The sequence below is a fragment of the Balearica regulorum genome, chromosome 2 (assembly GCF_011004875.1).
Source record: "Balearica regulorum gibbericeps isolate bBalReg1 chromosome 2, bBalReg1.pri, whole genome shotgun sequence".
Taxonomy (NCBI): Eukaryota; Metazoa; Chordata; class Aves; order Gruiformes; family Gruidae; genus Balearica; species Balearica regulorum.
Window position 1 is genome coordinate 137883900 of NC_046185.1, and position 15997 is coordinate 137899896.

Consider the following 15997-nt stretch of genomic DNA (forward strand, 5'->3'; position numbering starts at 1 on the left):
TAACAACACTATCTTGAATAGGAATGAATCATCAATGTCTGCATCTCCAGAAGGGAGATAAACATATTTCCCTATCTTACTGGGATAAGGAAAAGAAATAATTGAAAGTAATATGGTTGTAGAAGTAGTCAAGATAAAGACTCTTTTTAGAGTATCAGCATGGATTAAGCTTTTAGAAAGTAACAGTGGAACTGTCTGAACAAGTACTGTGTTTGGGTTTATTTAATACTGCTTAAGTGATCGAGATCCAAATCTGATTGGGGGGAGGGGCAGGAAGCATACACAAAGCGATAACCAGGCTTTTAATAAGATGCTTTGCAGTTTGCTGATGTTCCAGAAAGATGCAAACTCTGCAAGTTTCCTCTTGCAACTGTGTAATCTTATTGAAGGTAAATTATACTTGAACTAACATCCACTTCTGACGATCTGAATTAAGGACATTTTGTTTCATGTGCTTTTAAAAAACACATCATTAATATAATGCAGTAATTCTAGTCAAAGGGGAAAAAAATCAAAAAGAAGAGCATAGATCTATTCTGAAGTACTTTATTTGAAGAGTAGATTTTATTTCAAGGTCAGCTCTATCAACCAAGACATGATACTTCTGCTTATGAAGAAAAAAGAACAGAAGAAAACGTGCCATACACTACACACACTTGAATACTTAAAACACCTTTGTTACAATCAGCAATACTTTTCTTTCATGCAGAAAAGCATTTATTTAATATACTGAAGACAAAAAGCTATCTGAAATCATTTAGTTACCATGTTTTTTTTAAGGTCCCCCACTGCTGCAGACTTCATCTCTGTATGAAGAGCTACATGAAGCTGAAGTTGCTGAAGAAGCTACATGAGCTTCTTTGCTGAAGTTGCTTCATTCCTTCCTTTTCTTTGTACACTGTAGACCAGAGTACGGCAGTCGACATCTGCACACGTTTGGAGCTATGCATTTTCCTCCATGTTGACAAGGTAGTTTACATACAGCTGAAATGAGACACCACATACATAGCATGTCTTTAGCACAACACAGGCTCATTTTTCTTCTTTGTCTCACTGTGCTAGCAGAATTGTTCCCCGGTGACTGCACCGGGACAGTATAAATAAAAGCATAATGGAAGAACTGAAAAGCAATGCCTTTCAATTTATGGCATTGTGGCCTTCACTGGAATACAGCCACAGTACGTCTAGTCTTATTCATGCTCCATTCCCCTTTTAAAATACTATCATTTCTGTTGTTCTTTAAGGCACAGGCTATTTCTAAGATGGATGCCTCCATGAAAGTGAGGGAACAATAAAAATTCCTACTGAAACTTACTCAAGCCAGTTCTTGGATCCACATCCATGAGAAAACAGTTGCCATGTACCAGCTGATGCTCACACACTGCCCTTCTGTTCCCCCACTCCCCCAAGAGAAGGGCAGAGGAAGACTGAGTGGGCACAGCTTTAGCTGTCCCCTAGCTACACATCAGTTCAGGTAACAAGCCAGGGCCTCTAATTCGCTTACGAGCATCTGTACCAACAGAAGTGAAACTGGATACAGATCTAGTTAGTTTGGGAACAGTCATTATTTTGACATTAAGAACCTGAACACTTCCACCATTACGGCTGGTACAGGGAATAGAGCTAAGCAGTTTCTAAGTTCTCTGCATCTCCCATTCTTACCTTTGAATATCACCCTCTGTCTCAATACACTGATGAATACAAAGGATAAGCATTTCACTGGTCAAATGGGAATGTTAAAGTAGTATTTGTTAATGTTTGCTTGACCATATATATTACAGAAGAACTAACACTAGCTGATTTGGGTTCCCACACCCACACAAAACTTTCAAATGTAGAGAACTTAATCCAGACACTTTGTACCTACAATACCAAGTTCAAAAGCAATGCTTAAATAAGCTTTCTCTCAGTTTCCCAGAGAGTAAACAAAAAAAAACTTTCCTTTGATAGTGTCAGGATTATTGCCTTTAGCATCAGGGCAGTGCTGTTATGAGCATACAAGGTCCTGCCAGAGAAGGGTAGATTAAAATTTTTATAATCATCATCTGCTTTTGTGAATCAAAATTTGGGAAAATGCAGGTGGTTGTTCAGCAAGAATGTCAGTCAGTACTAAACCTGATTACAGCTGGCTTCCTCTTACTCTTTTAAGAGTACCTGGAGTTGATTCTGCTGACTTATGCTCAAAGTGAGAAGCAAGTTTCAATCATCTTCCCCGTCCAGAAAATTTAATGAAGTTTCTAACCCACATGAGTAGTGATAGTGTTTCTGTAACAGCCATTTTCAGTTCTTTACACTGGGGTCTCAGTTTACAGAAAATATTTCAAAAATACTGACAAGACATACCAAGTAATGAATTTGGTGACAACCAAAATCTGAATCTGAATTTACTTACGGTGGAAAAGTTCTGTCTTTCTGACCAAACTGAAAAGCCATCTATTCCTTAGGCATACTTGTAAGATCCCCGGTATGCAGAAGCAGCTCTCATCTACTATTCTAAGATACTTTCCCAGCAGCTTTTATCTTAGCTATTCAAGTCTTAGCACTGAAGATTTGAACGCTATATTGGTAAATCCAACAAGTAGAGAAAAGGATAAACGAAAAATGTCAGAAGTCATTTACCTAAGTGACATGCTCCACCGACCCATCCAGCTGGACAGCTACAGATCCCAGGAGCCACACAAGCTCCATTATTCCGACAACCTTGAGGACAAATTGCTAGAAGAAAAGAACGGGTAAGTCAGCAGGATTTATAAAACTTATATAGAAGAATTCTGACAGAATGAAAGATTCAGGATGATACAAATCAAAGTGGCAAAACACATTTTCTTCCAGGCCAGATACTCAACTGGTATAACTAAAGGCATTTCCAGGACCATGGAAATGGAAAAAAATACGTTAAGTACTGTGTTAAGAATTTTGGTTTAAATGTTAATAGATGTACTGCAAAAGAATGTGACACTATTTTATGTGAGTATATACTAATAATGCAAGTCCTTCATTTCTACAGCAATGACAATGACCTTTTCATAGTTATTAGCCTCTTTTAAAATGTTTTTGTTACTGCAGTTATATTTTTAATCAATATAAATATTTTTATTATATACATACATAAGGTACTGTGGATGACCCATGCCATGATAATGTCACTTTATTACCCTTATTTAATAGCAAAGTAATACAGGCATTTTAACTGAGAGAAGAGTTCCTTCAAACTTGTCTCCCAGGAGAAAGACAGGGTTTAATTTGGTTTGGGGGTTGTATATTGCTTTTTGTACAAACAAAATGAGCAAGAATTCTGTTCTCGAGAATAGAGTGATAAAAACCTGAGACTACCCCAATGATGTATCTAGCAAATTATTTCTGTTTCCAGTGCCCTCTCATCAGGCTGCCATCAGGACTTGTTTACAGGCCTTAGGGACTGTTGGCATTTAAGTCGCCTGTGGTACAATTAAAGCACGTAAATGTAGATACCCACCTTCTTGGCATCTTGATCCTGTCCAGCCAGAAGCACAAAGGCACTTCACAACTCCATTGACAGAAATGCATTCCCCACCATTTTGACAGCCTCCTTCACAGCTTACTGCAGAAGAACAGCATACACAATGGGTTTCAGAAGCAGCACAGGACTTCAAATAATTATCTTTAAACAGCTGGTCTATCATCAACTGCTTGTTTTATCACATCTGCAAAGACTAAAATTTCAACTACTCAGAGTGAGGCACAGTTCCATAAGGAGCGAGTGAGGATGACAGAACCATGTCTGCAAATGCCAACTCAAAATGCAGTTAAAATTAAGCATGTGCTTAAAAGCTTCTTGATCATTTTCCCTGAGAGTACCAACAAACAAACATGATTATCGCTATGGCACAGCTCCTCCCCTCCCCAACTGTGAACCAGCTGTTCATCAGCTACACCACTGTAAATACTAACATGCATATTCTTACCTATCTTGCCAAATCACAGCTGGTAAGTCAGTAACATGGTCAAGGATTCACATATTTCCTTACCTAACAAGACTTACACATAACAAGAGGAAGATGAGAAGGGGATATTACTTAGACAAATGAGCCTATGACTATAGTTGAGTGGTACCTTCCCAAAGACCAACTATCTAAGCAGCCTCCTTATTCCAGAATCGTTGTACATGTCAAAGCCCTGAAGGTCTCATTAATGAAGCATTATTTATGCTGGACCTATGATTGGTATCAACGGTGGTGTTCGTCATCTTTGAAATCTGGCATAATTACTGTTCTGTACAATCAAATGCATCCTTTCACAAGCATGAATGTAAGTGTATACAACACCTTCACTGGGTTGAAGAGAAACAACTATCCTTCATTATATGGATGGACAGTTGGGATCTGCTTGATACTTGGTACAAAAAAGTCCAAATCTCTGTTCTACCACAAATTTTGAGAATGATTTCAGCAAACAGATTTTTGGCACAAATGCTGAACATGCAAGGACACACAAGTCAACTCCGGCACAGTTAGAAAAGCTCTTCAAAGCTTGTTTGCATATTTCTTTGTCACACAGTGTAAGTTAATGTATTTAATATTGATTGTATTTGATCGACTGTGGTGAGTGGGAGAAGTGCCTGAAGACTGCGGGAAAGCAAATGTCACTCCAGTCTTCAACAAAAGCAAGGAGGACCCAGGGAACTACAGGCCAGTCAGCCTCACCTCAATCCCTGGTAAGGTAATGGAACAGCTGATCCTGGAAACCACTTCCAGACACACTAAGGACAAGAAAATCATCAGGAATAGTCAGCATGGCTTCACTGTGAGGGTGACTAAGCACTGGCACAAGTTGCCCAGGAAAGCTGTGGAGTCTCCATCCTTGGAGATACTCAAAAGCTGTCTGGACATGGTCCTTGGCAACCGGCTCCAGGTGGCCCTGCTTGAGCAGGGGGGTTGGACAAGGCAACCTCCAGAGGTCCCAACCTCAACCATTCTGTGATTCTGTAACAGCACATTGCACCGCAATGCAAGTTTGTATATCCAGGCTCCATATGACACAGTACTCCACCTTAAAGGTGAACACAAGCACATCCCTTGCCTTACAGCGAAAACATGTTAACAAATACAAGTAGGACTTTTATCTAGATACAAATCCAAGTCTAAACTGTAGTATTAGCATAAACTGAATCCTCATTCTGCTTTTCCTATTTAAATAGTACCTCTCACCTTACTTCTAATTTAGGGTCTTCTGAGAAGGTGAAGTTCCCCATTATTTACAGACCCCACAAATCTACATTTTCAGTTGGCTTTGAAGAAATTGAAAAAAAAAAATAAATTCCTTTTGCTGGAAAATGATGCTGACCATGCTCCAGTTTACCTCATTGCTGTCAACACTGTTGTATCTACTAAAAATGAATAGTTATTTCGCAACGCATTACACAACAGCACTGTGCTATACAGATCTTCATTAGAAGACACTTCCTCATCTTTCTTATTCCTCTATAATGTTAGCAATTTTGATATCAAATTACTATCACTAGCAGGTGAATTCCCATTCAGTCTAGTTAACATCCTCGAGCTACAGTTTAAGCTTCTGCAAACTTAGACAGATATTACCATGTTAGGTACACTCAGGTCATGCTTGCTTCATAAAATACCAAACACAGCTTTATTAAAAAATAAAACAAAAAAAACCCACCCCAGACAACCCAACAACAAGATTCCAGAGAGCTGCAGAAGCTAGCCGAGTTCCTTCCCCAAGTACCAATTAGGTTACACTCCAAGTAAATGCCTGTAGCTATTTCACATTTGAAGGTAGTAAAAGAAAATGCCCACAGAATAAACATCCAGCATAAATAGAGAATCCTGTGAGGTGTTGCTAGCTGCTGTGACCACAGTCAGACAGAATGCTTATTAAGTTCTCAGCACAGCGATGACTGCCCAACTAATTTATCAGCATCTGTTCAAAAAACTTGCAGAAACTTTTCAAATGCCAGGTTGAGGCTTTTCTTCTGAAAGGAAAACAATGCTTTCTTTTCCTTAGCTCTCTGGGGATATCCTGCCTACGAGTCATCATTTTCCCCTCCAACTATTTCAAGTTTGCTTCCCCTTTTATCCCAGAACTCAAGTTATCAGTAGTCTCATCAGTTCATAACAACCTAACAATGTTTTCTTGGATTGCCTTTTCCAATTCATGCATAGATTCAATAGGCTTTACAAAACTGTAACAATTGGTCTTTGCTACTCCTCATCTCTGCCACATCCCATTACCTATCAACAATACACTGCCATGCATATCTTTGGCAACTTGCCCTCAATATTACCATTTTGCAGATACTACATAAAAGTTTCTACTACCTAATGCAGAAATATGTATCTATACAAGTCATCTCATTAAATTTTTAGGAAGAGTCTGTCATAGAGCTAAACAGAATATTTACGTAACACATAAAGAAGGTATTTTCCAAGGGACAAAATTCTCTCAGAGTCTTACAACACATTTCAGTACATATACTCTGCTCCATTCTCCTGCAAGCACGCACATCCTCTAAGCCATGCGTTTTTTGACAGTAAGGTCAGAGGTCTAAGGAATTAAGGTCATTATTTCAAAGTGCATTAGATCCTGGATTTGAGGAGTCCTGAATTAATTTTGTCTGTTTTCAAACTTCTTGTCTTTCCAAGCTATCACTTGTTTGGGTTTTACTCACCTTTATGACAGTATCTACCCCCATAGCCAGGTGGACATCTGCATTTTCCAGGTCTGAGGCACTCCCCACCATTTTTGCATTTTGGATAACATGTTGCTGTAAAACAGACAACAAAGCTTGGATAAATACTGGAGAAGCTTACCAAAAATTACTATTTACATACATAAGAAATTTGCATTATTTTAGTCTCTGAGCACTCAGTTTTGTCTTCACATTTCCTCAGATATATTTGCCCTACCATCCCACATTGCCAATCAGGTGAAATAGTTTCCCTGCACAGAGCGCACTCCACCATTTTAAGCTTTTAATCACTCAAAACGAAGGAAGCTTTTGGACCCTAGACAGAGGGAGCCATATTGAAAAGGAACAAAGGAACACAGCTGGACTGCCAAAGAATATTTTGATAATTGAAGGCAAGAAATGACAGGTGAGAAAAGAGGTTATAAGAAGAAATAATTTAATAAAAAATGCTGCAGCTTCAGTGCACCTTCTGATTCTTAAGATGTAATATCAGACTTAACTCTTTACTGGATTCCTACATACCGCTTCCAGAAAAACTACGTGCTCATTTCATCATGCCTATTTTCTAAAACGTCTCCAGAAATAACTCCGCACTTCCTTCTCCTCCACCCTCTTTTTTTGCCTCAGTTGGCCTCTCAGAGACCTTTCTGAAATGTACAGTGTTTGTTTAGAAATCATCTGAGATAAATATAACTTTTTTCATAACTGCAATTATCTGTGAGGAGAAAAGCATCTATGATCATCACAGATTCTGCAACTTTTTCATTTCTGACAGCTTGGACAAGTTGGATAAGGCACAAATAAAAATCATCATTTTGCTAAATTCTGGGTAAATCCAGTCAGACTGAAAATAAATTACTTATCACATAGCCCCCCTTGCAAGTCATAAATCATTCCTGAATCAGCCCTGGTGTCTGAGAAAACATTTGTTTATTCACACAGAGATTTTAGAAACCCATGTGTTTCAGAGAGTCTCATCTGAATTAACTGCAGGTGTGAGATGAGTTCTCTACATTACATTGCTTTATCCTTTGACTGGATGAGTGAGAAGTCTGAAACACAGGGAAGAAAAGGGAAAACATGAGCAGTGAATAGCACATCGACTTTGCCCTCATATACTTACTGCATTCTCAAGCAATTCATCTGAAGAATAGAGGATTTTTCACATTAGTATCTGCAAAACGAGTATTTGCATGCAGATAAAGGACACAGACATGTATGAAAGAAGCATTCAACACTCAGGTCTGCATAACTGTTTTACCAGATGCTTTCAGTTAATTGGAAATGCCTTACAAGAGCTCTCGGTTTAAGAAAAACTGTATTTCTGTGTTATTTCACATAGTTTTATAAAGTTTACCTATTTATGCTAAAAATACTAATATGGCAGCAGTATCTGAACGTCACTGAAGTCACATAAACAGAGAGCAGCCTTGCTGTGAAGATCTAATACTTAAATTTGATACCACTTGCATGAAGAAAGCATTGCAAGTGGGAAGCACTGGCATGCAATAAGGAAAATAAAAAGCAAAACAAGAGAATAGTAATGAGATCCCAAAAGGTTAGCTGTGTGTATTATGCAGTACCATGATCCTATTCCACTGTTCTCATCTGTTAACTTTTACCATTTGGACTGCTGGATACTTTCCCATGCAAAACATCTATTTATAGGGAAGAGCTGAAGAAAGACTCTCTATCAGGCACATACCTTTTATAAAGCAGGAATTTCAATAAAGGGCAGGGGCTGCGTGAAAGAATTAAATATTGTCCTGAAATCTACACCAATCTATACTTCGCTTCCTTATGCTTGTTTTGCCCTTTGCCAAAACATCTGCAACTCCTCTCAGATTTTTGAGAATAAGCAAGACCCCTCCAGTGAATGGGAGGGATCTGACCTGCAGCTTCACAGCACAACATGCTACCAGTGGCCTCACCAAAGGTTATGCTGAAAGCACCCTGAAGTATTTTACAGACACTGTGTTCAGAGACCTCTTAGGACTGCTCACAGGTTGACAGCTGAGTCCACCAGAACTGCTCTATGCTTGACTCACGTGTCATTGCAATCCCACTCTGGGCAAGAAAGGTAAGCAGGAAAGACTCTTTGCTAAGCAACCCACCCAACTAGAGAGAAACAGTCCTACAAAAAGTCTTGCCCAACTTTTTCCCTCTATTATATCCATGTTTTGCAATCCCACAGGCTAGGGTATTCCAAAACCTATATTGAACACAGCATCTGTGTATATAATTAGATCCATTTAGCTTCTAACCACAAATTTAAGTAAGTTTGAAGATCACCTACTTAAAACAAGGGCAAATATAACTTTGTCCAAACTGCCTTCAACTGTAACAAAATTCACTTCACCTTTTCTTAATTAAGAAGAATTTTTTCATGATGAGGGTGGTGAGGCACTGGAACAGGTTGCCCAGAGAGGTTGTGGCTGCCCCATCCCAGGAAGCGTTCAAGGCCAGGTTGGATGGGGCTTTGGGCAACCTGGTCTAGTGGAGGGTGTCCCTGCCCCCCCTGCCTCTGAACCTCTCAATATCCAGAAAAGGCTAGAGGCATCACAAATACTTTTTTTTACACCACTACTTCAAGAACATGACACTTTAAGTAAAAAGCACAGTGCAAAATTGGAAAACACCCCCCTCTCGCCCAGTCAGACTTCCCCCACCCTTCATTTGCATGTTTCTGATGAGAGGGAAGAGGAGAAAGTTAACTTATCTCAGTGAGTCTTCTTGACAGAGTAAGAGATGAAACTTCATCTACTCAATTTTTTTCTGCATTGATGACTTTATCGGAGCAAGCATTCAGTGCTTCCCTTAACAATACCAGACAATTCACCTCTCTAGTTCGTAAATGGATCTACATCTCTGACAATATTTCACACCTTCTCCAAACCCAAAACTGTCTAGGATCCAATGGTTGGTTGGAACAGTGCATACTGCATAGTTATTCATCCCCACTATGCAATGCATTAGCTATACATCAGTTGTCACCACCTGTTAGCCTTAGCTTCCAAATAGAACAACGCTCCATGAATGATTATGGTGCTGAATGAAATTTTTGGCATCCCATTTCAGAGTTTAAAAAAAATAATCCCATTTTAGATGAAAGGAACTGAGAACTAAAACAAATACTGTATAAATCATATTACCTCTTCAGACAGGACAAGATGTTAGGCAAAAGAACTCCTCCTGATATGGAGTGTTATTTAGCAATTATTAGCCACAATGCTCTGTAGTTAAACTTTTGAAGAAAGGAATTAGCAATTGGGCAGGTTACATTAAACAGGGTTTAAACTGAAACTCTTCTTGCCAGTGCTTACTTTTGCATATTGGGTGATATTTCCAAAAGTAGTTCGTCTCCCTGGGCAACCAACAGGAACAGACTTCAGTTCACCCTAGCTTTACGCCTCCCACCGTGGAAACGGGATGTACGAACAGTTCTGCGGGTCAGGCTCAGAAAGCTGTCAAGCCTCTAAAAGCACCACTCCTTACTCAGGCAAGTATTTAAACATGCACAGGGAAAATGACAAAAGCAAGCCGATGCAGAAGCCTATCCAGTAAGTGGACGTTTACCCAATGTTCAAATGGTAAAATGCAACCTACTGACAATATGGCTGTTTTTGATAGCGAGGTCTACTCACCTCCACGAGTGTTTTCATAAAGGAGCTGGCTCTTGGCTGTGCCCTATCAGTTTGCTGTCATTGCCTCGCCTCACCAGAAACTGGGTGTCTCTACCCCTCTTCTTCCACCCCACCTTGCTCGCATCCTCCCAGGCACCTAACCACCACCGCCTCATACCACACCCAGACCCGAGCTCCTCAGACCTTCCCGGCGGGATTACTTGCAAGAAGGCGGACAGCTCCGAGCGGTCGCACACCGGTACTTGTGCCCAGCGCTGGTCAGGCCAAGACACGTCCCCACGGACGGTCACGTACTTCCCCACAGCCGCGGGCAGGCGACGCACGGCAGGGCGCCCCGCCGCAGAGCTCTCCGGGCGGCCTGGGGCCGGGCGCGGCCCTGACCGCGCTGCTTCTCACCTTTCCCCGCGGCGACGCGAGGCGCGGAGCGGCCTCTCCCCGCCCGCCATCGCCCCGCGGCGGCTCCTCGCCGACGGACCCGGCGCCTTCCCCCCCCAACTGACACCGCCGAGCGCCCCTCCCGCGGTGCGAGGCCGGGCCGTTACCGTGCTGGCAGAGCTCGCCCTCGTAGCCCTTGGAGCAGAGGCAGGTGCCGTTGCCGAGGCAGAGCCCGCCGTGCTGGCAGCGCGGGCTGCAGGCCGCCGGCGGGCCCGCGCCGAAGGGCAGAGCCGCCCCGCGGGAGGGTAGGGCGCCAGCCTCGCCGCCGCGCCACAGCCCGCAGAGCGCCAGCCAGAGCAGCAGCCCGGGCACCCCCCGGCAGACGCCGTCCCCCCGCGCCATGGCTCGGACGCCTCGCCCGCCGGCAGCCGCTGGCTCGGGCAGCTCGCCGCCGTCCCGCTCCGCTCCCCGCGGCTGCCTCCTCTCTGCTCACTCCCCTTTCACCCCCCGCTCCTTCACGCCCCCCTCGCTTTTCCCCTCTCGGTTCTTTTCCACTCCTCCTCCTCCTCACCCCCACGCCAGCACCAGCCTCCCCCCCTTCCCCGCCTCGTCTCGCCACCCCCTGCGGCGTGTTACGGCGGGTGGGAGCCCCACCCGGGGGTCGGTGACGACCAGCGGGTTCCCCCTGCGCGGGCAGGGCCGGTGCTGCCGGCACCGACCTCCTGTCAGGCTGCTAGGGGCGCCCGCGGGCCTCGGCCACAGTGGCTGAAATTAACCGGGCCCGGGGGGCTGCGGGCCGCAGCCTGGCCCAGAGCCCACCGCCGGCAGTGGACCAGCCACTAGGCAGTCATTTCTCATTTATCAGGGGTAAGCCTCACGCAGGTCAAGGAGACCACCTTAGCAGGAAGCCTAGCCATGGGCCAATGGGCCACGCTGCCTGTTAGCCCTTCCGCCTGTTTCCAGCATGGCACCGCTCCTGCCGTGGAACTGACTGACCTCCCTCTTCAAGACCCGCCAGAATCTCTAACTTCTATTCGCTTTCATCTTTAAAGCCACCATAAGATGTGAGCATCATGACGCAGTATTTAAGGGTGATTTGAGAGAGCAGACTGACATACTGAACTCACTGCCACTTTGCAGACGGGAAAACGTGAGAAATACGGGCTTCATGCTGCCACCTCATCCAGCATGCTGTCTCTGGGAGTGGCTGCCGCCTCATCTCTGGGACCAGCTTTAATACAGTTCTGTGACAAATAAAATAGCAATATATTTCAGTTCAATTGTGAAAATATCTTCAGTTGCAAGAACACAAACATAGATGATCAGAGAACATTTTTTTCCTCCCTTATTTCCCATCTTTCACAAGTACTTCCTATCATTTTAGATGTTTCCCAGAGAAGGCACACACTTGCAATGCCAAGACTGAGCCCAAGGGAATTTTTGCAGACAAGTTTGATTGACCAGTACCGATAAAATGATAATATAAACACCTACATAAAGCGTCTACAGAAAAGTGAAATAAATGTCATGGCTTTTGAAAAACTAAGGAAAAAACCAAGTCTATCTTCAACAGAAATCTGACTTCGAATTAGTTTTGCCAGTGGCATAAACCAGCTTAATTTGTTGCCTAAAGGAAGCAGTATGATCTGGTAACTGAATTCACTTTGGAAATTAAAATTTGTGTAATTGCTTGATAAAAGGCAAAAATACTTCTGTTGGAAAACAGGCTTTGATCCCTTTTCACACCTTCAGAGTGTGGAACATACGGTTCCTAGGAGTGAAATACAAGGCAAATCTGTTACTGATAGTATGAGGTGCTGTCTGGCTTCTTGTGAAGATTAAGGCACATGTAATGTGATCTTTGGGAGACTGTATTTAGCCTTTCAAGGAGCAAAGTAACATGTTAAATGATTAAACAAGACAAGCCTAGAAGTGCAATATTAAATAATTGCCTAAAACAGGCACAATTACCCTCTTGGTTGTACCTAGGCAACCAAAGCAACTTTTACATGATAGATACATATAATTACATTCATCCTGTGCAAAACCCATGTTGCAAATATCCTTTCATGTAGTACTGACGCTGCAAAAAAAGCAGTGATCTAATTACTCATGTGTAAGTTGCCATAGTCTGTAGATTTGCTATCTAGGAAAAAAACATCTGAACGCTGTTTGTATTGCAGTTCCAGGCTCTCCTATTTTCGTATACAGTATATTCCCTCTTGCAAGTACAAGGGTAATTGGATTGTGCAGTGAGAGCACTCTTGGCAAAATTGCTTGCCAGAAATATATTGGGGAATAAATTCTTCCCAAAAGGAATAGCTTTGTTTATGCCAACTGCACGAGAGGAAAAGGAAAGAAGAAAAGAACTGAGACACTGACTCTGGGTTGTATTGTTCTCTGGGTATATCATAATTTTACACTTCCTTGACTTCTGTCAATAATTTTGACCTTAGTGAGTTCTTCACAGAATTATTTTTCTATTTTTGTCTTTTCTGCAGTTTAATATGTGCCTTTCTGATATTAATGCTGAGCAACAATTCATTCATACAGAATTCTTTTCAGGTTTTAACAGCTATTCTTCATTATTCATGAAGAGAGTCTGATTTTTAAAGTACTATTTATTTTCAGTCCCATATCCCAGCTTCCCTATTCCAAAAGATGACTTCTGGTGGCTTAGGTTAATTAAGAGCCCCCCTTTTTTTATTTCTCTCCAGGTTTCCTTTGAGGATCTTAAAATAATTAATGCAAAAGAAAATAATCATATTTTGAAATATGGCGACTGCCCCTTCAGCAGAGATAATTAAATGCAAAGACTATATTAAATAAGCTTGCCCAGGTGTTTCATTGAATGAAATAAATTTGTTTAAACATTATCTTCTGTAGGGAAGGATTAGACTGCTTCACCATCTTTGTGCATCTAAATTCATCTCAAGGCTTATCAAATTTGCTGAGTGCATGTCTGCATTTTAAAGGGATTGTGTCATGTTAACAGAGGTTCTCACTGAAAACAGAAATGCTTCCAGGCATCCGACACGCTTTAGCCTTAGAAGCACAGCCTGATAAAAAAAGACAGCAGTTAACGGAGTTGCTAATTAGAGTTAGACAAAGAGAATCACATTCATTCATTCATGTCATAATAGTTGTATTTGATGCTTAGTTTCAAAATAAAAATAAAGCAGTTTTAGGACTAGGACATTCACAGGCTCATTTTTTGCTTATTTGAACAGTAGAGGAAGCAGTGTCAACATCCTTCTGCTCTACTGGCTACCTGTACCATAGACAGCAATATGTGATAGCCACTTGAGGGGCACTGCTGTCCTGTGCAGAGAAGACAGGGAAGAAGTGAAACCTGCATTATAATCTGAGCTAAGGTACTTGGCAACATACTGTGGCATAAGGATGCTCACCTGGAGTTTGGGATTCTGCTCCCTGTAAGGCAGAGCAGGTACAAGGACTGGGCTCTCCCACAACTCCACGGCCACTCCATACCCCGCTTCTGGCCATCCAAGAGCACGTGCATGTGTCTCTTGCTAATTTCAAAGACTTTTATTTCATTACAGTATGAAAAATATTCAAGCAGTATAAGCTCAGATCTTCATGTGCCATGGGATTTTATGAGTCAGCCAGCTGTAATACAGTACAACCTGCTCTCAAAAGTACTGACTTGTAAGAAAACGATAAGCCCAGAAATCAGGATGTGAAATTTTAGAGGGTGCTTGTGCAGTGGTGATGCACAATAATCTAATAAAATGTCAGTAGCTCATTAATTGAGTAGATTTGCTGGGGTGGGAGGTGATGTTAGGAGGTGTGTTATACAGCTGCCCTGTTTCCTAGCACAGCAGTATGTGCAATGCAAAGTTATGATGCAATCATAGCTGCACTGTTACAGCTGGACTCGGTCTGTACTTAAGTACATCTAATAACATGTCACCCAGCACTGATGCTTTGTTTATCAGTGTAGCATCACAATTAGCACCCACATCTGTAAGTACGTTTCAGCATAATTTGATCTCCATTCTGTCATGTGTAGATGAGACATCAGGTAATGATAGAGTTAAGTAGCATTGATCAAAGCCGTATCCCAACTCAAGTCCACGTCAAATCTCTCAGATAATAGGGACTTATGACCAACATCAGTCTTCTTTGTTGACAGTTTGAATAGTGATCTGTCTTTCAGTGCGATTGGGCTACAGTGGCATTTGAAAAATGTGTATGAAAGTCACTATAATTCTGCTAAAAGAAGGAAAATGATATATGGGTTTATTTTCAAACATGCCCATGTGTGAATTAGGTGAGCAGAAATATACGTACAGGCTGTGGACAAACATTCATCCACAATGCTATGCACATCTCTTGTTGGTGTCCAAAATTAAGGGCCTTCATGGCTTGCACGTACAGATTGTCCCCATTAGTGCACCTAGCCCTGATTTCATAATATGAAGCCCTATTTTAATTTATCTGAAACAAATATATTAATCTGAAGGATGCCAGCCCTGTATGCAACTTTCAAAACCATTATTCTTGTAAGTAATTTTCTTCACATAATGGCAAACTCTCAATGCGTGATGTTTAGTCAACAAGACCGATGTGCACTAAAGTCCTTGTTCACAGATTTATCTTGCTTACTAGATAGAAACATGGAAGTGGTATATGTTGGTGAGATATTACAGAATTAATGCTTTAATCATTGCAATTAGTTATAAATCTCTCATATTGTCACCTTTTCTAGGCATTTCCAATTATAGTGCAGAATAAATCTGTGCCTGGGGACTCTGGGTATCCCAAAGCAATACAGGAGTATTGTCAAAAGACCGGCCAGGTTCACTAGAAACAGTTTAGCTCTGTTTGAAGCTTTGTTTTATGCAAGACAAGGACACCCAGTCACTACTCCCTCTTTTGAATCCTGGATGTAAATTACCTGACAGGAAAAGAAATGATGTTTCTTTTGGCCATTAAAAGATTACTAGCAAAAAGATCAAGGCTTGTCTTATTCCCTGGCAAACAGCCCAGATTTCAGCTGTAACCTTAATTCCTTGTTGGATCTGATTCTGTCTTTCAGGAATGTTTGGTGATGTCTAGCTAAGAAACCTTTAATTTCTACAAAGCAGGTAGGCCAGTGACCCTTTATCTGGTTTCACAAACATAAAGCGTTACTTCAAAGTTGCAATTTTATAAAACAAGGCCCTAATCATCCACTGCAGATCACCTTGTTTAGTAGCTGCAGTAAGGAGGGACCAAATGTTTATACAAATATTGCTCTATTTAATTTTGAAAGCTGAGGCCAGTC

General features: G+C 41.8%; 1 protein-coding gene across 1 annotated transcript; it reads right to left on the reverse strand.

Moving 5' to 3' along the window:
* Positions 1-530: 530 nt before the first annotated feature.
* On the reverse strand, positions 531-11213 carry LOC104633104 (uncharacterized). Its single transcript, XM_075746095.1, has 5 exons — positions 10875-11213; positions 6668-6763; positions 3476-3580; positions 2620-2715; positions 531-984 (listed from the first exon to the last, which is right to left on the reverse strand). The coding sequence occupies exons 1-5, from the start codon at positions 11107-11109 to the stop codon at positions 875-877; spliced, it is 642 nt and encodes a 213-aa protein (XP_075602210.1). The 5' UTR covers positions 11110-11213; the 3' UTR covers positions 531-874.
* Between the last annotated feature and the right edge of the window lie 4784 nt (positions 11214-15997).

What these genes read in the sequence shown, in the direction of transcription:
- LOC104633104 (XM_075746095.1), bottom strand. Translation starts at nt 11,109, where the DNA reads ATGGCGCGGGGGGACGGCGTCTGCCGGGGGGTGCCCGGGCTGCTGCTC. An exon ending in GGGCGAGCTCTGCCAGCACG is followed by an intron (nt 6,764 to 10,874) that starts GTAACGGCCCGG and finishes TCTGTTTTACAG; the next exon opens with CAACATGTTATCCAAAATGC. An exon ending in GGGTAGATACTGTCATAAAG is followed by an intron (nt 3,581 to 6,667) that starts GTGAGTAAAACC and finishes GTTCTTCTGCAG; the next exon opens with TAAGCTGTGAAGGAGGCTGT.